This window comes from Dermacentor silvarum, chromosome 5 (assembly GCF_013339745.2).
Source record: "Dermacentor silvarum isolate Dsil-2018 chromosome 5, BIME_Dsil_1.4, whole genome shotgun sequence".
NCBI lineage: Eukaryota > Metazoa > Arthropoda > Arachnida > Ixodida > Ixodidae > Dermacentor > Dermacentor silvarum.
The window spans coordinates 24,319,092-24,346,794 of NC_051158.1; the positions used below are offsets into that span (position 1 = coordinate 24,319,092).

Here is a 27,703-nt window from a genome sequence, read left to right on the forward strand (position 1 = left end):
CGACGCGCACTCTTCCAGGCCCGCTGCGACCTTGTGCCGCAAAAAAATTTCTCGTTCCGCAGGCGGACCAAGGAGCCGCGCACTCGAGCGCCTGGAGTTCTCTGGAGGAGCTCCCACTGACGCAGGACTCCGCGCAGCTCGAGGTCTGCGTCGAGCAGCTGCGCGACGTCGTCGGCGAGGCGGTGCCTCGCGAGGCGCTCGTGCAGGTCAGCCTCGCAGCCGACTACGACGTCAACCGAGCCCTCAATTTCTTCTTCGCCTGAGGAAGAAAAAGAAAGAGCGAGGATGGGCCGTATAGCAGCGTTGAGGAAAAGAAAAAAAATGCGACGAGTTATGGAGGAGTTAAGGGGGGGGGGGGGGGGCAGGAGAGGTGGCATATTGTAGATCAAAGATGTTGGCACGAGGAGAAATAGTTTGGCGGCCCTCAGATCGCAGCACTCGGCGACGTTTTGTCGACGAAAGAAAAAGAGGCGTCATAATAGGGATGTGTTGCATGCTTAGCTGTTTCCATTATTACGATTGCCGCGCTTGCTTGGACAAGTTTGGGTGGGTGTTTATGACTTGCCTTCTTTTATTGGCAGGTATCTTGAATTCCACATCCACATGTTGATGTTGTTGTCGGAGGATCCAGTCATGCCGATTGCTTCTCCCTTTTTTTTTCTATGTTGGCAAGTTTCGCAACGTGCTGCTGGTTGAAATTAACAGTTGTCACGAGATGGGCTGTGTGGACATTTTGTTTTGAAAAGGCCTGAGCTCCCTGGCGTCGAGTCAAGATCATCAGGCTCGGAGAATCGAGGCTGCTGCGAGCAACAAATGTGCGAGCCTGTCTATCTGAGCAAGTATGTTGTAGCCTTAAAAGAAGTTCCTCTCTAGCTTTCTTGTGCAAGGTACAGGTACTCGATTTGAGGTGTCTCGGTTGTGGAAGGTTTGCCGCGGTGAAAAAAACAAGAGGAACTGTCAAAAGAACCACGGCACATATAGACCATGACATCTGGCGATTCTCCGCAGATCCACACAGTTTGGTGCGTGCTCACTTTAATTTGCCCATGGCTCGTTATACATGCAACAATATGACGTATAAGTACAGTGTGGGAAATGGAATGCTGGTAATAATTACGCTGCAGACTAAAGCAATGGTTATATAGTGGTGTGCCAGATTAAGTGGAGCTCTGTATCCTTCCTCGACGGGCATCGTCAAATCAACTTAATCTCGCACCTGCTTTATGTGCAGGCTAACATGAAGGCATCGTTCGTTTTCCGCCTTACCGTATAGTGTACTTTTTGCTGCTCTTCGTAAAAAAAAAAAGGAAACGAAAGGAGGAAAAAAAAAATGAAAGCGGAAGACAGCATTTCATATAAGAGCACTGCCTTAGTAACGAAGAACATGTGCTTTCTTGCTGTGAGAATAAGTGCAGTGCCAACTGACGGGCGTGATTGCGGAAGACTTGCTGAGATGCTCTTGCAGATTGTGAGCGACTGGGACTCGTTGGTGTGGTGTGTGCAGATTTTGTAGCGCATAATGCAAGGCCAAAAGTGACAGTAAACAACCTGACCTAGCACTAGGAGTGCTAAGCATTTTTTGGTCTCTTAACGTTCAGGGATAGTGCTTCCAATAAACGTAATTGGCTAGGCTAACGGGCAGAACACCCAGTGAGTCACTCCAGCGAGGCATCACTTCAAACGCCGCCAGGCCACTCAGAAATGAATGTATACCCCCCCAAAGTGATCGACCGATAATATGGCTGAAGTGTTCAAATGCCATCTGCCAGTCAATTTTTGTCTTCACAGAACGTGTGGCTTTACATAGCAGACCAGGAGTCGTCAGACATTGATATTCAAAGAGCCGCGGGAAATTTATTTCCTTATTGATTGATTGATTTGTTTATTTATTTATTTTAACATCTCAAAACTACAGCGGGGCAGCGAGAGGCACTGCAGTAGGGGCACCTACTTAGCATTGACCACCTGAAGTCTAACGTTAATCTAAATCTAAGTACACTGGCATTCTTGCATTTCCCTGCGAATGCCACTGGGAGTTAAACCCACGGCCTCATGCTACCACAGTGTGTCTTGAAAGACAAGTTCACTGTATTGTTAAGAATCACGACAAAGCATGGGAGCTGACAAAGCTCGATGCAATACCAAGCAGAGGTTGAACACAGGTAACCAACACACCACATTGACACAGTATTGAGTGCGATTGAAATGGTGAGGAGGATAAGGTAATGAAGGTATGAAAGGGGAAGCAATTGATTGCCTTATAACTCGCCACACATGAGACACATCAAGAAACCTCTTTTTTCAAAAATACGCCCCGCCATGCCGAACACATTCAACGCCTTTCTTGAAAAGTGTCGCGGGGCTCCTTTTAGGAAACTCTTCTGGAATCAAATGCACTGAGGGTTAGGCCATGTTTGCCACCTCCACTGGCTGTTCTTAGTCCTTGCATTAAGCGCCACAAAATCTGCAAGATGCTTTCGTTTGAACACATATGTTGTTACCCTTGCATCCTTGCTGTTGTGTGCGTGTCCGAGAAATATTGAGCGATATTGTCGTGCTGCCACCGTTCAGCACATTCTCTTTGTCAGCCCCATTCAAAGCCATGGCACGTATAGGAAGAAACAGTTCAAAAGATTTTCGTAATCCTCATTGAGAGTTCTGATAATGGGACGCATGCATTTGTACCACGTCGCGTCGGCAAGCGACACTTTCGTGTGGTTCGGGTGATTGCGGTATGTGTGTGACTGTTGTTGCGCGCGACTTGGGATGTCAGGGGGGGGGGGGGGGGCTATTGGAACATTTCGTGCGCGCCAGCTGTGAGTGTTGTTGTGGATTTTCGAGAATCGCTGTGGCTGATGCCTCGCGTTTTGCATTTTACTTCTCTTCGAGCGAGAGGAACGACATTAGGAATGCTGGGAATTCGAAAGGTGTGTGTGTCTTTCATACACGCTGCGCTCTGTAAGCAGCATTGTACGCTTTCAGATGCGAGCGCCTTGTGATGTGTGCTTGAGAACCTGAGCTTTTTGAGCAGTGTCTGCACTCGCTCTTGTTAGAAGTATCTGCTGGCGTTATGAGCACATAACTGCATCGAGTAACTTGGCTTGCGCACATATAGCTGATGGTGTGTCACTGTTTGAAGAGCCGGTGGGCCTAAGTCAGTGCGCTGTTTCAAATGGTCACTGCTTTAGGCTTGCAATTTTGTCAACCATATTCTAGTGCGTTATTTATGCAACCCTCATTATAGCTAATTATAGCTAATAGCTTGAACAAGGGCAGTTCCCGAAGTGACATCTTGGAAGCTGGATATCAAGTGTGACAGTACTAGTAACATTGTTTTGTTCGACTAAGGCATTTGTCACTTTTCTACGTGATCCCCTTCTGCGTATTCCTGTCGACATATGGATAAAAAAAAGAAAGCTTAGGTATGTTGGTAATTGTGTCCTAAGGACACAGTTTTGCTGTGCGTATAGTTGTCTTTGATGGCGCATGAACCAAGTTTGTTGCTGAGGGCGCACCAGGTGTTGTAGTGAGCAAGGAAACAAGGTGATTGGGGCGACAGGTGCCACAGAAGTGACCATGTGTGCGTGGTTTGCCGAAAACTTTTCTGCGCGAGCTGTCTTTCCGTGAGTGTAGTTCTTACCAAAGCACTCGAAAGATATATAGTCTCATCTGAGTCCCCTCATTCGCATTACTCCTTTTACCACTGGCAAGCCCTGTCGCTGCGACTTTCTAGTTTCCTTCAATGTATAGTCAGGCCTGCATGATTCTGTTTTGCATGCACATTGCATACACAGATGTTGACTCCAATCTTGACCAAGAGTGGTCATTGGGCTAGTCTATGGAACATGACAAATATCGCACTGTGTTAAGAGAAGGACACAAGTATGTTCCTGTGTTGCGTCGTCTGCGTTCGTGTGCCCTCGTCTCGACGTGCTCCTACAGTCTTATGCAGCCGACTCGTCTTGATTCATACCCGCGAGGACCATTGTTATTTCCTTGATTTGACGGAAGTTGAACAAATGTGACCCGAAACAGAGTTCCAAGTTATCACGAGTGTACGCGACTCTGTATATGACTCTCCAGCATTCAAACTACATCAGTTCTAGGGAACTGATGAGTGGCACCGCCGCTGAAAGCATCTGACTGGGTCAGTGGCGATGTGTCGTAGTGGCGTCTGCCGGCATATACAGCCGCCTAACTTGTGCGTTTTGGCAGTTTGTGCCCCTTACAAACGTTATCTCATCAGTTGTTTATGGTGTTGCTGCTCTGCCCTTGCGAAGCCAAAAGGTCTGAGCTAATTGGTAAGCCTGCTTGTTGTTAAAGCGGCAGCAGTACGCGCCAAAAACAGTGCACTAGCCAGAATCGTTGGGTCTTGTTTGAATCAATGGGAATAGCAAGCCAGCTGAGTTTGAATCGTCACGAGCCAGTCGTAATTGTCATCCCCACCAAATGTTTGTGAATTCACTGTGCTACTACTAGTCGCTGCACTCTGATTATAATTTTTTCCTGTCTTTATGCTTCTCCTAGTAAGCCCCGTGAAGAGCTCATTGAACTTGTGTGCTAAGTGGAGTTTGTGTGCATAGTGGAGCTTCATTGTATTTGGTAAGTCTTACAGAGCTAAGGAGCTTCACAGTGTGTGGAGGCTTGGGGTAGTCGGCGTTAGCTTGAGGTGGGACCTTGCTATAGCGGAGTCGCATCCAGCACGATAATACCTTTGTTATATTCAACATTTGCTATGAGCATGTTTTTGACACTGATGTTGGTGAGAAATATTGTATATTTACTTCGTTATATCCAAAAATTTCGTTGTATCTGTATCTGTTGTACTCGGGTCGGATTGCATTTGCGGTTTCCTAGTGTTAGAATGCACATGAAGGACTGCAGGCAGTAATTAAAAAGCTAGCTTCCAGTGACTTCATTTTACTAGTAAAAAGGCATTTCACTAGCGCTTAACGCTTATCATTGGCCCCGAGTGCCATAACGTGAAAGCCGTCTCGAGGGGAATGCTGCATTAGCTCTACCTTTTTGGGAGAGAAAACGGATTACTCGGCGCGTGCAACATGTTACATCACCTCTGTGAGAGTTAGTACTGAGATATGATAGTTCTGCTGTTAGCTTATGTGTAATGTTGTTGGGAGTTACCGTGACAACAGGCTCTTGAGAGTTTTTGAGCATTTTCTATTCCTTTCCGTTTGTTTTTGTGATGTGCCACTTAAGTGTTGCGATAAAGGCACAAGGCACGACTTAGGTATTTTTCACCTATCTAGAGAAAGTGGGACTTAACCAGTGTGATAAGCATGGAGACAGATGATCTTAACCTTTTCTTTTTTTTTGCTCGTCCAGTGTATCGGATAGTTTGAAGGTAGTGTTTAAACTTGCGTTTGTCTCCAGTCTTTCATCTACTTCCGCATGCTAGAAAGCTACGAAGAACCACCTTCCTTTGATTTACCAGAACAGAAGGTCTACAGTAGCCATCAAACGATGAAATCCTTATTGGGTAGTCTTCCATTTCTTCATGGCTTTGCAACGATTGGCTAATTCATGACGTGCATCTTCTTTACACTGCCATGCCTTGGTGTGGTTCATTAAACCATTCTGTTGACTGAAGACAGCCTACTCACTGCACTTTTCTCATATGATGCTCGGAAAAGCCATGCCATCTTCAGCAAATTCCTTTGAGTCTATTTCAGTTTAGCGGACTCTCTTGGAGGCTTCTTAACCTTAAAATGGAGTTCCACCGTGTCATAAGCTGAAGCAGTTTTTATTATAACATAGCCTTCTATGCTTTATGCCAAAGAAATCAGTTTAACATGTATAACTTGAGGTCATGCTTCCCTATCATGATATGTACCCGCACTGTTTCACAGTCTGTGCATTTAGCCAAAGATATCAGTTTAACTTACGCCTTGAAGAAATGCTTCACTATCGTGATAACCACATTGTTTTACACTCCCTGAAATGGGAGTTTGTTCAAGGGCATTGAAAACAATGCTGGGTCTTAAGCATCTTTTGGCCCCTTTCACAAGCAATCAGTCTTTCGGTGTCAGCTGTTTTCATGTTGCTATAACAAAAAGCTTACTATGTCATGTAAATTGAGTTCCAGTTTCTCTTGGGTCCACGTTTGGTGTCGCCATCATTTTGAGAAGCTTGAATGACGACTGTGTACGGCAAACGTGTTTGATCCGTTTTGTACTAGCTTGTGCACATTCCCTATCAGGCTGTCACAATAGCCATGTATCAACTGTATGCTCGTACAGTTTTTCTTTTTTTTTTTTCCTCCTTAAGCCTGTCACACAAGCATCGGCCGGCTAGTAAGTCTGCACTTTATTATGGAGTGATGCATCAGGAGGTAGTACCAACTAGTACAAGTGCACTGAGCTTGGCCCTGTGCAAGTGCCGGATTGGATTGGATTCTGAATTTATGCCTCGACATGACTAGGGGAAAAAAACTTGGAGGACGCTTAAGCTTCGCCTTTAAGAGTAGAACGCGATAGTGTTATCAGGACCCGTTCGCATCGCATCGTTCGCATACGGCAAGTAGGCTTCACTCACTGCAACACTGAAAGTGGGAAAGCCAGCTTACAAAGACCAAGCTTACACTGATCCCCTTAAGTCGGCTTCACTTTTAAACTGAAATGCATTGCTGGAAAGACGTTTTTGCAGGGACAATATAAGTGGTCATATATTAAAATGTGAAGGCCCTAGCACCTTTATTATTTTATTAATTGTTTGCTATTGCCCCGACGCGCGCAGGTTTGGTAGAAATTTTTGAGTTTCCTCGTAGCAGAATTAGGTTCTCTCATACATTCAAATTACAATCCGACGCCGATTGGTAAAGTCGTACTTTACCATTTTTCTGACGGATTTCACTGTGAGAAATTAAATTTTTGTTCACCAAGACCTTGCACCACGTGGAAGGCCTGCGCGGTCGATGTGGTTGGATGATTTTCTCCGTCACCTTGATCACACGCCGGTTGCCGACGCCGGATTTTCTGCGACACGGGGCCCTAAACGCTATCGCGTTACAAAATAACGGAGCCTAAACAAGGTTCTGGCCCTTGCGTACTGGACCCTTCCACATATTATGGGCTCAGCAATCATGGCATTGACCTGCCTGCTTATTTTCATCAGCTTCCTATTATGTTGCCCAATCCAACAGCATCAGCACTTAGTTACCGGCCACATGTCTGATAATAGCCTTGTACTCAAGGCTCCCATACCATCTCTAACTTGGAGTAACCTACACCTAATGACTTTCTATGCAAGTAATACCTTAGTTACATAGGCCTGCTAACCATTGTTATATATATATATATATATATATATATATATATATATATATATATAAGCAGTTGCAGCACTTAACTGTGGTTAGGCCTAACATGTGGCTAAGCCTATCTGTTAGGCTTAGGCCGTAACTAACATTCAGCAAAGCAGTGGTTAGCAGGCCTATGTAACTAAGGTATTACTCGCATAGAAAGTCATAAGTGTAGGTTACTCCAAGTTGGAGATCGTATGGGAGCCTTGAGTACAAGGCTATCGGACATGTGGCTGGTAACTAAGTGCTGATGCTGTTGGATTGGGCAACATAACAGCCTATATTTATGTCCTGCGGTGGACATAAATATAGGCTGATGATGATGATATATATATATAAATGCAGTCTTTCAACTAAACCTTGTTGCTGCATGTAGAAATGGGCCTAGACATGTTCACTGTAGCTTAGTGGAACTGCAGTAGGCCTAACTGAGGCTCACCTCAACAGTGGCTTGCTTGCCTCGTGTACTAAGCTGAAGCTTGTTCGAAAGGCAGTGGTAGGGGTGTTAGGCATGCAAACGCATCAGGCTGGATCCATCATACGAAAGAGTTCGGCAGACAACATTTGTATGTATGTGCAAGTCTTGCACTACTCCCACCACTTCTACCACTTTTCTCCACGGCCAAGTGGTGATGACTTGCCTGTTGACGCTCGTGTGACAGTTTTAAAAAATTTAAAGGCACACTCATATGTGCAGCAGCAATGCTGTCATGCTCATTAAAGTAGGCAGTGGTGACCCGGTCTTCTTTTTTTTTTTTTTTCTGCAGACGTTTCTGCATGCCTTGCTAGTGTAAGTCTTAAGGCTCTGAACTCGGCGATCATACATGTGTGTCACTTAGTCAAGGCTTGTGATCCGCCTTTCATTATGAACGAGAGCTCGCTTGTTAAACTTTGATCTAACAGCTATAATGCTTAGTGCATAACAGTTCACATATGCATGTCGACGAGAGCTTGCCTTTGCATGCGACGTATGGTCATTGTAGCTCGTTGGCAGTCATCATCGAAACCTCAGGTCCCGGCCCTATCGTGTTATTCTTCTTTTTTTTAAGTCAAGTGCTGCAGTGTTGTTTGTCAGCAGCAACATACTCCTCCAGATTTGCTCTTGCGAGACGGAACGCACCGTAGAATGCTCTCAAGCTGAGATTGAGATTTGTTCTTTGTTCCCAAAGTTTTTTTATCCTCGTTGAGAGTGTTAAGTTTATGCCCTTCTAAGAGAGATGCATTCCAGTTTACGTCGCACACACCTTTTAAGGTCGCATTCGTCCAGATTTTACGGGCCGAGGCCACGACCTCGTATGCTTGCCCGACATTAGCATGCTGTTAGCCTTTCGTAGTAAGAGAGGAAACTCAGATGCTAGACAATCTAGTGATGATGCAGCTAGGCTGACATCGTTGTTGACAAGATTTCGAATGTCGGTTGCTTGGTGGACCGATGTCAAAGAGGCCCCGATGCCTGTGACGAGCGAGTCCCTCGAGTGGGGTTACACTTATTTTTAGACAAGAAACAGATTACTGATATCCCTGAAACGCACCTTTGTGTACGCATGGTAAAGTTATAATGTGAAATTGGATGCACAGTGCAAATGGAAACTCCGCAGCATAAAACAAATTGAAAAAAAAAAGAACACTTTTACATCTTTTTTTGATTATCTTGGTTCTGTCCATCTGCATGGCACTGCATGTTTTTTTTTTATTTTGGCACAAGTTAAATTTGACACCCTGTATAAACGGCATACGCTTTAGCTGGCATGTCTTGATAGATGGTTATTAGTGGCAGTCTTAAATTGAGATAGCTAAATTAACAAACTTGAAAGCCTGATATATTGCTGATTCACTTTATTATTATTATTATTATTATTATTATTATTATTATTATTATTGTCCAAAAACATCCAAAGCAGAATTTCGTTAGTTTGAGTGTACCTTATTAGTAGGTGTGGTGTGATTAGTGCACAAATATTTAGCATAAAAAATTAGGCAGGCTGACATGCTCTTGTGTTGTGAGCTGTTCAGTGCATTATTTCATGCAGGTAACCTTAAAACTATTTTTATCTCCATTTATCAGTGGATCTGTAAGTGGTTGTCAGCCATCTTGCACCTTCCGTTTAACCAATTTGTTTAGTGCAATTTTAAAGAGACACAGGCCATTTTGTCACACCAAAAGTTAGTACTTAGTACATAACAAAGAGAAATTCAGCTGTGCAACTTGTTTACACAAGCTTATCTACCGGAACTTGCAAGTCAATTGTTGAGTTGCGAATGTCATACAGTCATGTTTTGTTAGCTCAGATGAATAGCTGAGTCACGATGAATGATTAAAAGCTCAAGGTTGAGTTCGATGGACCCGCAGATGATTTTGTGGAGTCGAAATTTTCACGAAATTGGTGCATGAGTGTTATCACGGGATTAGTAACTTGTTCAGTAAGCCGGCAAATCGGTAGAGTCCAATTTCATTAACCGGGGTTCGACTGACGAAACCTGGTTTTTAAGGAATGTCGAAGGGAGCCGCAAAGTTATTTCACCAAATCGGGAATTATTTATTTGAACTGAAGAATCTATAACTTCTGTGACTGCTTGTAATGAAGTAGCAGTTGTGTTTTGTTGAGCCAAGGCTTGACCGTTGGATTTTGAAGCACTACGTTTCTGGCAGGCCAGCTGCATCGGTCAGTCTTTCTCTACTGTGCCTGTGACTTTTGCTGTTCTGTAATTAATTATTAATACTAACTAAAGTTGAATAGATGAAACAGGTGCTAGTACTCACTATCTTTTCTTTACAGCCTCCAGTAAGGTTAGAGCACCGCTAGCCAAACGCTGCTGTTACATTCCTGTCCAAGTCTGCGAGATGCCTGTCGGTGTCGGCGTTCTTGCACTTATTTAACGACAAACAGTTCTGTATATTTTATGTTAAGCTGCTTGTCTTCTTAACGAGTGCTACATTTGTGTGATTCAATAAGCCTGTGATTTATTTGTTCTTTTTTTTTTCCCAGCATTTTGCTGGTGTCCACATAGGTACACTTATTTTTCAACAGTGTTCTTTGATGTGCTAAGTTGTTGAAACATTGCTACACAGACGGCAGGTACACGGGCCGGCAGACGCGTCCTGTCCTGTTTGTCCTTATTCAATCCCGTCTGTCGTTTTTGGTGTGCATGTCTGTTTGCCCCTGCATCCCGTCTGTCCTTATTTTATGCTGTCTGCGTGTGCGTGTCTGTTTGCGCCTGTCGTCTCGACGTAGCAATTGCGTGTTTTGCTGTTGCATTATCCAAGGCGATCCTAAGTGTAGACAACACAGTGCAAAACAGTTATTAATTATGATACTATTATGAACAGGTGTACAGACAGGCCCAGGTACACACACAGATGTGTACTGTCTCGTGAATCACACTTGTCTTAACAGTGGTCGAATGGTCGGCCGAGGAGCGTGCCAGTATCGCGTACCATTAGCTGCTGGGTTCAAGGTTTGTTGGCTACATGAGCATGGGAGTTGTGTACCTGGCATGGCCATGCGCGGCCTTATTGCAACGTCGGCCTGCAGTCATATCATATTATCACTGTACATTCCAGAGTAATGCGTACATTCAAAATGTACAACACTACATTCATGTAGCTTGCGCAACCCGATTAGAAAAGGCTCCTTGGGTATCAAATCGGCGACAACATTCAAGAAATTTCGAACACGGTATGCACGACTTGCTAAAGTGATAAATCGATAACGGTGATGCTGCGGTGAAAAACGGCCACCTTCAGAAAGCAAGACAGTCCAGGCGTGATAATTATTTTTGATCTATTCTGACTAAGGATCTGATCACGAAGGATCTAGTTATCCTTTGCGATCCTTACTGGTTCGGGCATTGTCATCGCTGCAATCAGCCACTCTGCGCACATCCGGGCAGCGTCAGAGCCACTGAGGAAACGCCAAAATAATGCAGCGCGTTGAAGAACCCTTACGTAATACGGCCTCCATGCTTTCTCGCGAGCATTGGTGACTAAGTCGGCCACATGACCACTATTTTATTGCAGTTTTTAGTATAGGTTCTTTTATTTTGCACCGTGTTGTCGCACGCTTCAGTCGTCTTTTAGTACATACGCATTTGAGTTCCTGTACACCTCTAGTGCTTGTATACTAATGTTGTTTTGCGCTTTTTATTCTCGTATTCTCCGGCAACGAGTGCTGCATTTTTTTTTTCTTTAAACATTGTTTGACTCGTCATGTGCGGAGAGAAAATTATGGCCTAATTTTGAGAACTCTCTTGTCGTTAAAGCAGTGGGTAAAATCTATGCTATTTTTCCCCTCTACCTTTTTTTTTGTGTGAGGATTTTGGGCCTGTCTCATGTTTTATGCCTCTATATATACATATACATATATATATTATATATATATATAATATGTTGCTGTTGTTGCCGTAGTTTATTGACATGCTGTTGCTGATGACTTCCCGCGCGCTTTCATGTTGCTGCTCGGGTCGTCACTGTGTATCGCTTGCCTGTGTGTACTTGGGCCATGTTGCGAGTGTTGACCTGGTGTGTCTGACAAACTTAGCGGCGAGCGCGCTTCAGTTTCTTGTGCAATATTTTAACGAGTTTGGCACCTTCATACTCTTGCTCGCTAAGTGACAACTTGCCATTGGAGGTGGAAGCTTGTGGACCACTGTAATCCAAAGTAGGCCAGTTATGTCTCGTGAGTGATGATGTACTACCACCAAATGTCTTTATAATGAAGTGCTTGGGGCCTCCAATGTTCTTCGTTATACAGGTCGCTTCGTTGTAAAGGTCGCGCACTGCACAGCTCACAAAGAAACGGGACATAATTTTTTCGTTATACAGGTCATTTCATTGTAAAGGCGCTCGACTGTTTATTTTCTTTCTCGCTTTTAGGTGCAGTGGTATTTAGTTGTGGTTTGTAGGTATGGTGTTGTTTACTGGTCGTGTATAATGTTCAGCGATTCAAACGCGATAATTGGCTTCCATGGCAGCTTGTGCTTTATGTGCCAATGGTGAGTGCTGTGGACGCCGAGCTGATGCATTGTGATATACGATGAATGCGAGGGCCTTTGTAACACGTTGTGAGTGCATTTGGCCCCTCAGCGGTCACCCAGCGGTCACCAGTAGTACAAAAAGCACCGGCCACCATGTGGGCCGGTTATCGTGTTTGAATCACTGAGCACTGTACTGTACGGTACACTGTTTGGCTATTGCTTGCAAAGGTGCGTTATTTGCAAAAAAGCTGTAGGCAACATTCGAATTATGCTGTGATTCCGTTTAAAGCTTGATTTCTTCTTTGTACGCAATGCACGACTGCTTCCGAGTACAAAATTTTAAAAAGCCTACCCTTTGGTTTTCAGTAATCTACAATGCTTATATAAGTAGATTAAAAGACATGTGCAGATGCAACAGCACATTGTCAGCGCTGCAAAACCACGCCGTTTATCAGGTTTCCTGAATAAATATTCCCAAACATAAATTTCAGATCAACCTGAGCCATAATTGTTGTTTTGTGAGACAGCATACAGCAAGTGGGCTGCTGCACATAATGGCTGTTGGCATACATACTGAAGCCTGTGTGCGCACTCCCGTGTCCAGTCCCCCCCTGTGGTTCCAGTGGTCCACAAGCTTCTATCCTCAAAAGTACACGACCCAGAACCGAAGACATTTTTCGAAGCGTCGCCACAGATATTGTGGTTGCAGAAGTTGAAACCCTCCTTGTGCTGCTAACACTTCTGCTTCTAGCTGTTAGCGTGGGCTTTTCTTTTCTTTTTTTTTACCACATTTGCTTGCACAGCATGAAGCAGTGAAAGTGCTGTCTATATTTGGTTAATCTTCAAAACAATACAAGAGAAATTTCTCACTTCAGCACAAGACATTTGCTGAGTGGACGTTTAATTTTGCATTTTGTTCGCAGGCCATACAAAATGTTGCTCAGTATTTTGTTAGTTAGCGAGATGTTTATGGTTCAGTCTAGAGTGTTTCATGCCTAACTTACTAAAGGCAGACATGGCACTAGTGTTTATGCCTGCCGCGTGTATAGGGCTTTATCTGGCACAGAAATGATGGCCAGTATGTGGATCCCTCTAAAATTCGTTTCTTTAGCTTTGAACAACCTTCCGGGTCCTTGTGTTAGGCTAATACCGTAACCTCAAATTTGCCTAATGTACTCTCCGATTTGTACTGTCATACTGTTTTCAAAGCACTACAATTAATATAACTCTCTGAGATGTCTGAAATAACCCCTCCACTGGGAGTGCCATTGCCCAAAAGCCATCCAGATCTAGCAACAAACAATTGGAAGTGTCGAGACATATTTATTCATTCTAAATTACATGAGAGAATAGAATAAATGCGAGCGTAAAACATTCCACTGCTCTGAAGAAATGTTGCACAATCAGCACGCAACACAGCTGAACCAGAAAGACTTGTAAAAGCTATCACTTTGCTTTGTCAACTAAGCCATGACAAATTGTAAGAAAATCCATGTACTCTCGCACCTTCTTACAATGAAGTCACACGCCAAACAAAAATACATTCGTTATAAGCATATATTTGTTGCATGCTAAAACGACTAGAAGCTTATTTACTTCATTACATCTGATAATTCGTGGTACCCATGTTCATTACATCAAAGTTCAACTGTAATACCCATCATTCTCGTGGTGGCTTGAACTGCAGTGCTAGATTTCTCATTTTAGCAGGAAACTATGGTTCATTTAACATGAATTAAATTATGGTTTACTTTTGCTTTTTACTTAGATTCATCGAAAAAAGAAAATTAAGTTCAGTTTCTGTGCTTCGAAAGCCTTTCACCAAGTACTATTGAATGTCTTCTAAGGGTCACATTTCACTTCTTTATGCAGCCCATGCCTAGGTGGCGCCACTGTGCTTAGTGTTGCCCATCAGAGTCGTCGGCAGTGACTTGGCATGAAAAATTTGTCTCTTTTTTTTTTTTTAGAATTTCACACTTCTGTACTCTGCCCCAACACTTTGACTGGTGCCGCCGTGCAAACGAGTTTTGGCGAGGGTGTTTTGGAGTTGTTTCTGTATCTTTCTAGACGCCGAGTGTGATTTATACCGCCATGCCCCCTGTGAGCAGGGTTGATCTGTTTACCCAACAACCCCTTTGAGAGGAGCTGGTAAATAAACGTACTGTGAAACTTTTGTCCTGTGAGAACCTCATTTCTTATGCACAACACACCCCGAAGATGTTGAAAGTTGCAGAAAAATGTTAGCCCTGTTTGCCCAACACATGCATGTGGTTGAATGTTCCACATCTGGCCACCATGACCGTGAGTGGCGCTAGCTGACACTCCCAGGCTAGATCTAGCACACATGCACAATTGCCCTAGATGGTTGACAGGAAGACAGTCACTGCGGTAGCTCAATAACAGATCATGCATTTGCTGGCTTCATTACTGTTACTGCCCACTACTAAAAGAAGTAATGAATGCAAGCTTGCTGCACAAGTTATAACTAGGTGTGGCATTAACTCGGCAAATACCTACACCTTGTCGGCCATGCAGACAGACCGGAGCGTGATATACCAGAGACTAGAAAACACGTCCCGTGCAGTCCCCGTGATATGCTGTGCTAAGACAATCGCCGACAGATTAGTTGTGTGGGTTCATCAATCGACCTTTGTCTGAAAAAGGTTCTATTGGTACCTTGCCTGGACCCTGGTCACCAGCGTGACGTTCGTAAGGCTCTCGTTCAATTCTTGCACGAGAGCGGTCTGAATTTGAGACTGAAGAGTCTTGATTGTTCAAGTTTGTTCACCACTATCATCGTGCTCATAATCAGCAATTCTCTTTCCCCGCTCTTCTCACTGCGATTTCCTGATCCTAATGCTCAGTCGCAGGTCAGAGCTGTTGACTCAGGCTGACCTTTCAGCTTTCCTACCATAATAAATGTCTCTCACTCTCTTACGGTTGTAACAAACACTCGCTTGCCTCATGCAAACATGTTACATTCAAGCTGTGTTATGCAGCCTAGAAGGGCTTCTTGCTTGGCTTGGTCACAAATTAAATTGATGTTCAATCGTATGTTTTGCGCACCGCAAAGCATGACTGACAAGAAGAGAAAAGATTGGACAGGTGTTACTTCCAACTGAAGTTGATTTGGACATGCGTGCAGTTTTTAATACGTGGAAAAGACATTACTTGGCACAACATTTAGCCCTTTATCCCAAATTATTTTTCAAAAAACATTTCCTAATTGCGAATTGTTTTACTGCTCTATGGCATCGGCACATTAAATAACAAAAATGTGTTCAAAGCAATATTTTTTACTGGAAAACAAACAGGAAATAATTATTTATGCATAGAAGAAAGTTGGCTTCTCCGCATGACAAGTATGCCATTTTCTTTGTCATAGCATTTCTGTCAATCTTTAATGGTATTGTAGTGCCATCTGTGCATAAAACAGAGAACTATAGACGCATGGATTAGCTCAGATCCTTTCTCTTAAGAAAAAGTTTCGACCCTTTTGCCATGGATGAGCCTAGCTCGTTTACGGTAAAGGGCACACTAAATGTGTGGATGTACTGGGCCCATCTACGGGAGGTAAAGGGCAAATATTCGAGCACGAATCGAATAGTCTTTGCCATTTGATTCGTATTCGATACAAATATGTTATCCCTCATATTCAAATATTAGGAGCAACTTTTCTATTGCAGTCTCGACGGGGAGAGAGCAATCGAAGTGACTACTGTTCCGAATGATTCTGCTGCAAAAGAGCTGTAGTTGTTGCGCAGGAGCACCTGTCACTTGAGCGAACACACAGTGAAGATAACAATTGCTCAGTAATTATTTCCAATCATTTCATAAAAAAATGGCTTTCTGCTAGGCAGCCCATATACGAATTCGATGTCTCAATTTAATATTGGGTCTGTCGTCTCGCCTTGTTTGCAACCCCTTAAAACAGTGTGCAGTGCTGTAGTACCGCGTTTTTTTTTTCCTCTTCAATGAACACAACACTATGCGCATCTGGCGACCTGCATTTCCCTTGTTCCATTAACTGCCGTTGCCATGGTGTTTCTCATTTTGAAACTCCTTAGTTGTCCAGGCGGTATTATACATACATGTGTCAAATAGTGTATATAAACATAATTTCTTTACCGTACGGACTCCACACATCACTGCATCTATAATTTCACATCTTTAGTCTTTGATCTTTCCATCACTGCATTGATGAATAAAAAAACAATCATCATTATTATCAGTGGTGTTTCTATATTGAAACGTAGGAATCAAGTCAAGTACGTATATCGTAAGGACTTCGGTTATCGAATTGAATATATTACTGGAAGGCTACCAATTCAAACAAAAAGAAGGACCATCGTGGTGACAAAGAATAACCACACGTACTAGTGTGCAAGATGTCTACCACCATGTGCAGCTTCTCGCTACCAAGTGTAACTACATTCTGTAAATAGTTGCCGCTTATGCTTTATTTAGGTGACAGTACTTTTTGATGCTTTCAACAGCCGAAGAAGAGAAAGAAGCATGAGGAAGAAACAGTGGCCAAAAAAGATTTATTTTCTTCAATACATTCAAAATGAACATGTAAATGGTCACTGCAATTCCAGGTGAGTTATTAGCCATATTTAAAGGAACACTATAGAGAAACACCAAAGTATTATTTGAAAACTCTATATTCGTTCGTTTGGCAGCAAAATGTTTGTTACCATTGGAAAAAAAAGAAAAAGAGGCCAAACTTTTTTGAATCTCGGATTCAACTATCGCAAGTGCCATCAGGGCAACGAGGTCAAATTCCAATGTTGTATTCGAACATATTTTTTATTTATCTTTTTTTGTCGTGGGGAAAGTCAGCAAAACTTGCTGCGCTGCGTCTCTGGGTCCTGTAGAATGCAATGCGTCCCTTCTTTGCCAGCAAACCGTTAACTAGACAAGGGCAGGTGCTGTCGAAAATCTGTGACGGTGCTGCGAGTTGGCGTGTGTGTGTGTGTGTGTTTTTTTTTTTTCCTTTAGGTGTTTTATGGGTCACCAAGCCTCCCTCCTTTCACAGCAACATATTATGCCAACACAATACAATTTAATTCAGTCAGATCTCGTTACAGCAAAGACGCATTCGACAGAAAAAATACCTTCATCATACCCGACATTCGTTAAGAGCATATATTTTTTACATGTTCGTATCAGCAACAGACCATTTATATCTACTGCATTATATCAAGTATGCTGCTCTATCGAGGTTCGACTGTGTTCCTCTCTAGTGTTCCGTTACAAAGATTTCAGCGCATACAGGCGGTGCCGACTAACTCCTTCGCCGCAGTAACTGTGCACTAAATACCACAAATGCTACAAACAGAACAGGAAGCAACACAAGTTCTAAAGTTCACAAAACATGCTCGTCCCAGGGGCAGGTGCAAACAAAAAAGTTCCTCGTGAATTACTTTACGCTTCTAAACAACAACACTCGCTCACAATGGGTACACGAAGCAGCTGGTCGTGAACACGTGGGCCATTTTTCGTGGAATCCATGCTCTGTATAGCCGCATACATTCTGCCATAATCGAATATTCAGAAAATAAGAAAAGATACAGAAGACAAATATCTCAAATTCATGAGTACCTTGGTAAAACAGAGCTCCATTCAATTCCTATTCGAAATTGCATGCATTTGCATAGCCCCAATTGTCACGAGCCATTATGGAATATTCGAAGAAACAATAAAACATTCTCAAATCTAATGGCACTTTGATTCAAAACAGAGGTATATTTATCATCAAATCTAACGTCACTACAAAAGTACTGACACATATTTCCGCATACTTCTCGCACGGATGACACTTGGCTGGTGCAAAAGGTGGGGAAACGCAAGGTAACCAGAGGCGGATGAATCGTGACATGCTGACTCGCTCCATTCCCTGAAAATGCCAAGTGCAACCAGAACGAACACGAAAAGCACTCTCATTTACTTTTTTTTTATTGAGAAGCGTCATCATACATAGCCTGACCTCGCTACACGACGTCACGAAATTTTGCTCTGTCTAATGATGTCACAACAATGTCAAGAACACCGGGTGTGGCATTTGGAGAGATCAGCTCTGGTATCAAATCAAAATACCTTACAAGCACTTCCCAACCTTCACACAACTTCACACCTTCACACTTGCCAAGTGCCGTCTCGTGTATGTTCGAAAAACGCGCGGTGTAGTTTCTACGAGCTCCACAATATGTGCCGGGGCTCCTTCTTTAAATGATGCTACACGATTCAAAACTTTCTCGGCACTGAGATAATGAGCTGTTGTTAAAAACATAACACTGTGTCCTCGAGTCCTCGTAAAAAAAGAAAATTAATCTAAGCCATCAAACAATGTCACGATTACTGCCACATTCTTGGCCTGAGAACAAAATTAAAGGAAGCTCACGACTACACTGAAATTTGAGGATGGTCATTCTTTACAACTCGCTCATAGTTTTTTTTTATGAATACTGAAAAGTTACCGAAAGAGCAATGTATAAGTCACGCCAGGCCGAGCATTCAAGTTTAGCGCGCGCTTAATAAATGCCAAAGAAGCTTATCAATAAGGGTTCGTTAGAATGGAATTTTCTAGTCAAATATGATATTCCGAAAACTTCGACTTTGAATACTGAATCAAATAATAAATATTTCCTCTAGAAGAACAATCACCTCAGCGCAGTTAAAACAAAGTTGAACAAAGATTATTTCACTTGAATTCGTAAACAACTCTGCAGGCAGCCTATATTAACGCGACAGCGTTAAGGGCCCTGTGTCGCAGAAAATTCGGCGTTGTGATGTGGCGGAGAAAATCATCCCCAACCACCCAGGCCCTCTGAATATATTTACGTACATGTATATGTTCTATCATTATTGTTGCTCATACCTTGTCTTGCATTCTTGGCAAAGCTATTCCTCAGAATTTTGAGAATGACAATCCACAAAGAAATGTAATGAAACAAAACACCCAAAGTGCATGTCTTTTATGTTAAATCTTCTCAGACTGAAATATTAAAGGTACGAAACAAAAACAGAGACCTGAAAATTATGCAATGTTTTTTGGCGCGGCTGTGCAATATCTCCGGGACCGCCCCATGCAAGAGGCCGCATTCCTAGCAGAAAGCTCGCCTTCGTGCATAGCGTTCGCTGCCAGTGTTTCCTGGTAACCATTACAATTGCTTAAGCTGCAGTTGTCGGTAAGCGTGAGAAGCAGTCAGGGATCTTCGAATGCTATCGCGCTCCACTCTTAAAAGCGAAGCTTAAGCGTCCTCCAATTTTTCCGTTTCATACATGGCAGGCAATGCTACAAAGGCCTCTCTCACTGACTGCATGCGTCACCAAAAAAATTGTGCATCATACAAGAAAGGCATAATTATGCACCACGTGCTCCAATGCAACATTAAGTCTCATACATCGATGCAGCAAAATGCGACGTAATTATTGCATGGAAGGCATCGCAGATCTGAACGCACGTACCACTAAACAATCAGAGCGGCATGTTGTTGCAACCAGCGGCCACAGCACTGCGCTTGCAACAAAAACAGTCTGCCACGCACTGGAAGCACAAAGGCGCACAAGTAATATGCGATTTGATGCAACCTTCAACGTCCACAAGTTGCAGTTATAACATATGAATTAGTTATCCCACAAAGTCACAGCAGATGAAAAACAATTGCACTGCATAATGCACAGAGTGAAATTTCGATTGACTACTACTACTAGCATAGTCTTCATAGCATTTCCTGCTAAATACAAAACGAAGCATATGAAAAAAAATGATTCGATAACTATAACTGCAAGATGTCATGGGGAAAAAAAACAACAGTGTTTTCACATTATATTGAAAACTAGTGCCGGCCTGAAAAGTACCAGCAGAGACAGTTCAACAACGCAGATTCTAACTAGAGTATATTAGTGCAAAATGCTGGAGCAAGACCGAAGTCAAGATACGGAGAAGGGTGAGCGCTGTTTCTTGCTCGTCGGTTCCAGCATTTTGTACTGATATGGCTCAGTTAGCATGCAAAAACAAACTAGCCCAATGGCCAATCCCAACAACAGACATTTGAGGCAATAATGCAGTGTCTCGTTTAGCACAACAGGCACTAACAATCATTCTTATCTGTACTACTTTAGCCATAGACAAATATTTGCAAACTTTGAATATGGAATTGTAAAACCAAACACGACTCAAAAAAGAAACACTATTCCAATCGTACTTGAAATATTGAATGCTGACGCACCCCCACTTGCAGTGACGCACAGACAGGGGGGGGGGGGGTGTTTCGGGTGTTGTAACCCCCCCCCCCCCTGAGGCCGAGTTACCCCCCCCCCACGCGTCCAGCCTCACCAGTCCAACGTGTACCTTCAGTGCTCTGTTCACATTGTCATTACAATTCAGGAGGTGGCTTGCGGTCGAATTTTCCTGATTAACAAAAACACTATCACTGTCTTGTATTCATTCATTCACTTTTAATTTACTTCGAGTAAAACGCTGAAGAAATAAACATGGTCATCATCCTTGGTGTCATTATGATTATAATTATTAGGCATTTTATTTGCTGTTGGATTCCTCTGGCTAAAGCAAGGAAATTGCATATAATGCAAAGTGCTTGCTTCCACCCCCCCCCCCCCCCCCGCCACAAAAAAAAATCAAACCCCCCCCCCCCCCCCTGGCAGAGATCCTGGGTGCGCTACTGCCCACTTGTCAATGCTTACAAGTCGGCTGGTTGTGGAGTATCAAAGCATACGGTTTAGTGCCACTTGGTTACGGTAGTGCCAGGTACAGTGGTGTCCACTCTTAATGGGTCACTAAAGTGGTAAACACCCAGACTGATAAATCATTCTTTCTAAACTATTTCGTTTATTCAACGGCAGCGGGTTGATTTCTACAAGCGAAAATGAAGTCTCCAGTTCAATTTCTTTAATTTTGTGCCGACACCTCAACAGTGGTATATCACTGTGACATCACAAATTTTAAAGAATTCTGTTTCTTAGTTCTGCTGCCTGCAGGTCAACAAAAATACTCGACACCTGCCAAGTTTAGCCTTTTGCTACTTCAGAATATAATTGTATTCCATATTTACTGAAAAAAAGTTAACTAGTGCTGTGCATGCAGTGTTAAATTTTATGACATTATGGCTAACTGGCGCAGGAACTTAAAGATAGAATCAACACCTGCCTTTTTTTTTTTTTCTGGCTTATATCAAGCCTCCACTTATACTAAGAATGGCTTTCTTGATATGCTAGAAAAGTGATCATGTTTTTCCTCTTTAGTGTCCCTTCAACTCAGTGACTGTGAACAGCAGTTAACGAGTGCTTGACTCCTCGACTCATTTAGAGATTCCCACATGCGATCTTGGAAGAACCGCTCTGTTACTTCTGCTAATCTCTGAAAGTACTCAAGTAACACCCAAAGAACTCTTGCGTACTACTGACAAAACACCATGGCTACAACCAGTTTACTCTACCCGGCAATTAAACGTCGCAACCTGTTTCGTTACGAGCTGGGTCGATCCGAAAAGGCAGCGCAAGTAGCGTCTCAAAAGTGTTAGCCAGATGCCGCGGGGAAAGAATGAGGGAAAACCAATGCACACTCGCACGAGAAAAGTGAATTGCTGCTAGGCGCCACTAACGCGTGTGGCAATTGTCGTCAAAGGGCAAGCTCGCACGTGAAAAGGAGTATGCTAACGTTGTTACTTTCATGCGCCACGCGTGTATCTGTGGCCTAATAGGTAGAGCACTGGCTAGTCGCATAAGAAGCATCCTAGCAAGCTGGAAAAACGTTCCCAGCTTCAACGCAGATGCATAAGTGCACTGGCACTGCACTACTTTCCTTCCCGTACAATGCAATGGAAACAGGGCAGAGCAAAAAAAAAAGGCAGCCTTGCACGTGCAACCACCGTCTCAATCAACCCTGTGGTACAGTGCATGAAATGAGCTCGACAGGTTAGTGCTCGTACGTGCCTAATGAAGGTGTTGTCCATTTACTCGTGCGAACCGGCCATGTCGTAGTGATCAGAACGTAGGGCTTGAAAATTCCATGTTCAATCGTAGCTTCTTGAAAATCCTTTTTTTTTTAACAGCGCAGCTGTTTAAGCCAGCCGTAAGTTGTGCCGCGAGCCGTAAAACATCGCTGAGCGATGAGTCACCTGGGTTGCCTAGCAACCACCTCGCGGAGCGGCGTGTGCTTCGCCTCCTCTCCGTGCTGTGCGCATGTTGCCTTGACATGGGACGTTAAGGAGAGGGAAGGAGAGCATGCGCGGGGCGCGCGCAATGCTCGGGGGAGGGAAAGAGAAAATCAGAGCGAGAGACAGAGAGAGAAAGAAATTGTAGCAGCGCCAACGAGGCAACGCGCAGAGCTGCTTCCGACGCCGCCCACGTTTCCCCGTGTTCGCGCAGAATGCGCGCTGGTGTCCGTGACTGCAGCACGTGCCTCTGGCGTCGGCTCGGCAGATTTCGACCAGCCACGCCCCGGAAAGTGTGGAGGCGCAGCCTGGCCGTGACGTCACCGGGGAGATAAAGCTCGGAGCCGCCGCAACGTCGGCAGAACTCTCGTTGACTCTGTGGCGAGTACATGTACCCTTGACAGGGGACGACCAAAGAAGATCCGGACACCCGAAGAGGAAGCCGCTCAACTCGAAGCGCGTCGCGCAGCCACGCGAGAATCTGCGTGTCGGCGGTGAGCCGATTCGGAATACCGTGCCTAGCAGCACTTAGCATTTCCTAGCAAAACTTAGCCAAGCCTAGTAAAACCTGAAGAAAAGCTAGGTCGATCACCAGCTCCGCTGGTTACTCCAGCCCTGCACCACTAGTGCAAGCTGCCCACGTTTCTTTTTTTCTTTTTATTTTTTGCATGAGCGAGGCATTAACTGAAACGTGAAAAACACAATCAGCCTTTTTTTTTTTTTCCCCGCTCATAACTGCTGTTCACAGTAGCAGGTGTGGATATGTTCATGAGTGCTCTATCTGTCTTGGCTGGTCCAGTGGCATCAGCATCATTCACAACTGTGTAGAAATGCTGAAGCAAGGCTTTAACAAAGAAATTGTGCACATTCCACAAAGTGTGAGAATTGGTTTAGGCGAAGCTTTCTTTGGTGTTCTTGATTAACAGCTGATTAATGCTGTTCTTGATTAACAGCCATTGCCAAGTACAGAGCGCACGACGAAGTTGGACACATTTACGTCGAGTGAGGTGCTTCACAATGTGGCGCTCCAATACTGCAGACACGTCCGCCAAACTGGTATTGCACAACTCTACACACTGAACTAAGCTCACCCTGCAAATTGTATTTCAAATAGCACTTGACTGCAGCCGTAAACGACATGGTTCCATCCTGCTGCTGTGTTGCTGCGTATTGACACCATCCGGCTTTCTGTTTTACGAGCAAGAGTGCACTCGTGTTCCAAGCTATTCTTAGCTGCATATGGATGCTGCTCTGTTTCACATTTCAGGGTGAAAAGTTCACCGAACTCCTCGGTAATTATCGCCTCCGCTCGACACTGATACTGCTACACTTTGCATTTGTGAGCCAACATCTGCGAACATTTTAAACGGTGCTTTTCTGTGCATGAAAGATGTTCCTGATCCGCTCTAAGCGTGTTTTGAACATGTGCCTCCTCTGCACTTAGTAGACACTTCAACCCCACTATGTTAGTGTTGGAGCTCTTGTCTGCGCTCGGTGTATAATGCCTCTGGTTGCTACGCGATGCGTTGTCTTTTATTTAAAGACCTGCTCCCACGCGCCACCAACCATACTTGGTGCTCCAACGTAATGCTTTCGTGCCATGTTCTGGTGCCACACGTATTCTGCAAGACAGACAGCACTCGTAAAGTTGGGGGAAAAGTCAAAGAAGGCTTCGCTTAAAAAAAAAAAAAAGCTATAAGCAGTACAGAGGTATTGAATATGATCGCTGCAGAGGGAATGCTGCGACAATGCAAAAGTTTGCCAGAGCTGCAATTCCTGTGGCAAAAAAAAAGAAAGGAAAGGGTGTCCTTGTTTTTTTTGGCTAACAATGGCACACAATTACTCCCAATTAACTGGTGTTCTGCACACATCCAAAACATTAGCCAACCACTAAGTCACACAAACAGCACTGAGACTAAAGAAATGGCCGGCGAAGTGGTTCTGCCTGCATCTAGCTATCAGTCTAGCCATGCACGGCAGAACTACGGCCGATTCATAAGGTGCTGCTGTGCATGGCCAATGTGGCTACTGTCCCCGTAGTGAAATTGCTGCACCTGCACCCGATACTGTCGCATACAAGCCTTCAATCAAACATCCAAGGACGGTGCCCGAAGGGTCGCTAATTTACATTACTGCTGTTCAATCACACAATGAAAGCGACAGCAACACAACAGCAAGTCATTTGAAAGCATCAAATGACCCACTGTCCAAATAAAGAACTCAAAAGAGAGGAACTGATGTTTGGATTGACAACCGCATGCAGAAATCTTGCCAAACATCAGCTCCAGCAGCAGTCACCATAAGGTGGCTTGTACACACAAAAGAGGTGAGAGCGTAAAGTTGTGTGTAGTGCTGGCATGCTGCTCTCCTAATAATGCATGTAACTCTGGACACACTGCACTTGGCTACGACACAGAAGCAAAGCCACACTACTGCGCATCCAGGATGTCGCCCACCTTGAGATACTGCCGTATGCACAACCAGCAGTCTCGACCGAGGTCGACCAACTGCTTCTGACCGTCGTCGCGCTTGTGGCAAGTCACACCATACTTGACAACCCCTGCCAGGCGCATGAAGTCATCCAGCTCGGAAAAGGTCTTGAGGCTAGCCTTGATCCGCGACACAGCCTCGCTTTCATCGACAGATGCGAGTTCCTGCACTTTTGCCACCAGTCCGGGGTTGAAGTGCACCAGCTCGGCGGCTGCTGCGCAGTACTTGTGCCTCGTTCCCATGACGAAGTGGGAAGCGCGCATCACCAGAGAAAAGTTGCGCCGCACGACATCTGCAACAGTGAACCAGTCACCTCCAAGCTCCCGGCGTTTGCTCAGGCGCATGCCCAGGAGCGTGTAGTTGCTGGAAAAGTTTGGCGACAGCTTCCGGATCAGCGAGATGGCCGACTTGTAGTCGTCGGGGTAGAAGGACAGGTCGCAAAGTGCCCGGCTGGATTGCAGCGTGTCTGCCAGCATCTGAGTCTCGGTATCGTCAAAGCAGAGGCCCCCGATGAACAGCCTGTGTATGCTCTTGTTGACAGACAGTGCTTGCACTAGCGCCCGCTCGGGCCGGTCAGCAGCATTCCAGTTCCCCGAGTCGAAAAAGAATGTCAGTTCCAGCTCCCTGAGCACCGTCGTGCCCGTGATGTACTGCGCTATCAGGGAGCTCACTTTGCCATTGAACAGTTCCTGGCTCACCCTCAGGCACAGCGATGTCACATGATTGCACGACGGCAGCAGGCACAGGGTCGTGTGCAGTGGGTCGAAGTCGTGGAGGATCGTCGAGTCGACACTGATGCACGACAGCTCCTTGCACTCCGTGAGCGTCGCGACCGGGTCCTGGATCACGTGGTGTATGCCAAGGAAGAACCGCTCTCGCATGCCGGTCTCTCGCAGGGCGCGGCATATCTCTGCCACGTCCTTGCGTCGAAGTCGCTCGACGGTAATCTTCTTCAGGGACGCGTTCAACGCGAGCGCCCTGAAGAAGGACCTGCACTCGTCGGGGTTGAAGCACGACAGGTCCAAGGTTAGCTCGTCGAGCGTCTTGTTCTCGGTCAGGGCCACAAGCCACGGACGGATTCGACTCGACACGCTGCCGAAGTTTTCCATGTGGTGCATGCCAGCGTCAGCCCCATACTGAGGTGCGCGCTCGTACCACACACAGCCGACCATGTGGAAGCTCCTCAGGGTCCGGTTCTGACTCAGCAGCCGAGTGATGAGCTGGATGTTCTCGTTGTCCAGAGAGAAGCGCACCAGGTTGAGCTCGGAAAGGGTGTTGTTGTGGAACAGTGCCCGGATGATCAGGCGCAGCTCGATGACGTTCTTCAGGTAGCGTGACGTCACGCTCAGGGTGCGCAATGTCTGGTTCTCGCGCAGGTAGTCGGCGAACATCATGCTGCACCTGGACGAGACCGGGCTCAGTATGCACGTGTTGAGCGACAACGTCGTGATGGTCGAGTTTCTCTTGAGCCCCTGCAGGATAACGATGGCGTCCTCCCGCTCGATGTGCAGGTGGCTCATCGTGAGCGTCGTCAGCGATGAGGTGTCGGCCAGGAACACCGACAGGCCGTCGAGGAAAGTTCGGTCGAAGTGCACCTGCCGGCACTCGAGCTCTCGCAGGTTGTGCAGGTACGGCAGCGCGCCGGCGAAGCTCTGCGACGCGTGCGTGTTCATGGTTAGTAGACAGAGCTTGAGCTTCCTCAGGCTCGAGCTCTTGCGCAGCGCGTCGCATATCAGCTGGTGGTGGCCCTTGAATATGTAGCCGTTCAGGTCCACCGAAACGATGCAGTGGTGAAGCGTCAGCAGCCGGTGCAGCAGCGTGGCCGCCTCGTGCTTCTGTTCGGGCATTTCCAGGGGAACGTGCGCGCCGTGCATTTCGACGAGAGACAGCTGGCCCGGCGATAGCTCCCGGAGTTCGAGACCCACCTGCCAGAAGAACTCGTTCCACAGGGAAAGGTCTCTGAAGACCTCGCACAGGCGGCCCTCGCTGCTCGTGCACTGAGTCCGGTAGTTGATGCTGGAGCCCGTGAAAAAGCTCTTCGCCAAACGCAGGTTGGCAGAGAGTACGCTGGGTTTTGTCCGCGGGCCTCCCCATGTCTCCGAAGACCCACACTTACGCTTGGGCATGGTGAACGATAGCGCACAAATACCCCTTTCCATCCACGAGACGAACCTGCTGATAAGCGCACGGACGGCCTATGCGTGTCGCCGTTACGGAATCATCTGCGACTGCTGCCCCGTGTGCCGCGTCTTGACGTACGGAGACGCAGTCTACTGCGGTAACACAGGTTGTCGGGTTTGTCAGTTGGGCGCCATGGCAAGACGACACCACGGAACACCGACAACAAACTGACGCAGCACGGACATTTTTCGTGACGGCACGAACGTTGCTCCGGACTACGGTGTCTAGAAGGGGGAGGTGAGAGCAACGGCGGCGGCGGAGTGTTGCACGCAATCATGACAGCAGCGGCGGCGCTGCAGTCGACAGCAAGATCGCTCCCCGGGCGCGGAAGCACGGCGGTTGGTGCCGCGGGTTTCGAAGCCGGCGCTTCTGTTCGCAATTATCGGTAGCATATTTCCCATAACTAGCGTTAAGCTAATGCATATCGTGCCTTGTTAATAAAGGAGACAATAAATGAATAGCAGCTATCCTCTGATGAGTGGTTAAGTGTTAAAATGCATTAGATTCGGGCACGTCACGGCCGGCACAAATATTTTTCGCTCGTCTCGGTCGCACGCGTTCT

The 27,703-nt window shown here is 45.4% G+C and overlaps 2 protein-coding genes across 2 annotated transcripts in view; one reads left to right on the top strand and one right to left on the bottom strand.

The window, feature by feature from the left end:
- LOC119453092 (uncharacterized) overlaps window positions 1–14,465 on the top strand; it is a 54,402-nt gene extending 39,937 nt beyond the window's left edge. Inside the window, 1 exon segment of the mRNA XM_037715087.2 lies at window positions 63–14,465. Within this exon segment, the coding sequence (XP_037571015.1) occupies window positions 63–263 (201 nt within the window). The 3' untranslated portion in view covers window positions 264–14,465.
- A 6,475-nt stretch (window positions 14,466–20,940) lies between these two features.
- Window positions 20,941–27,351, bottom strand: LOC119453093 (uncharacterized). Its single transcript, XM_037715088.2, has one exon. It carries the CDS (start codon window positions 27,117–27,119, stop codon window positions 24,900–24,902), a length of 2,220 nt encoding a protein of 739 aa, XP_037571016.1. The 5' UTR covers window positions 27,120–27,351; the 3' UTR covers window positions 20,941–24,899.
- Window positions 27,352–27,703: the final 352 nt, after the last annotated feature.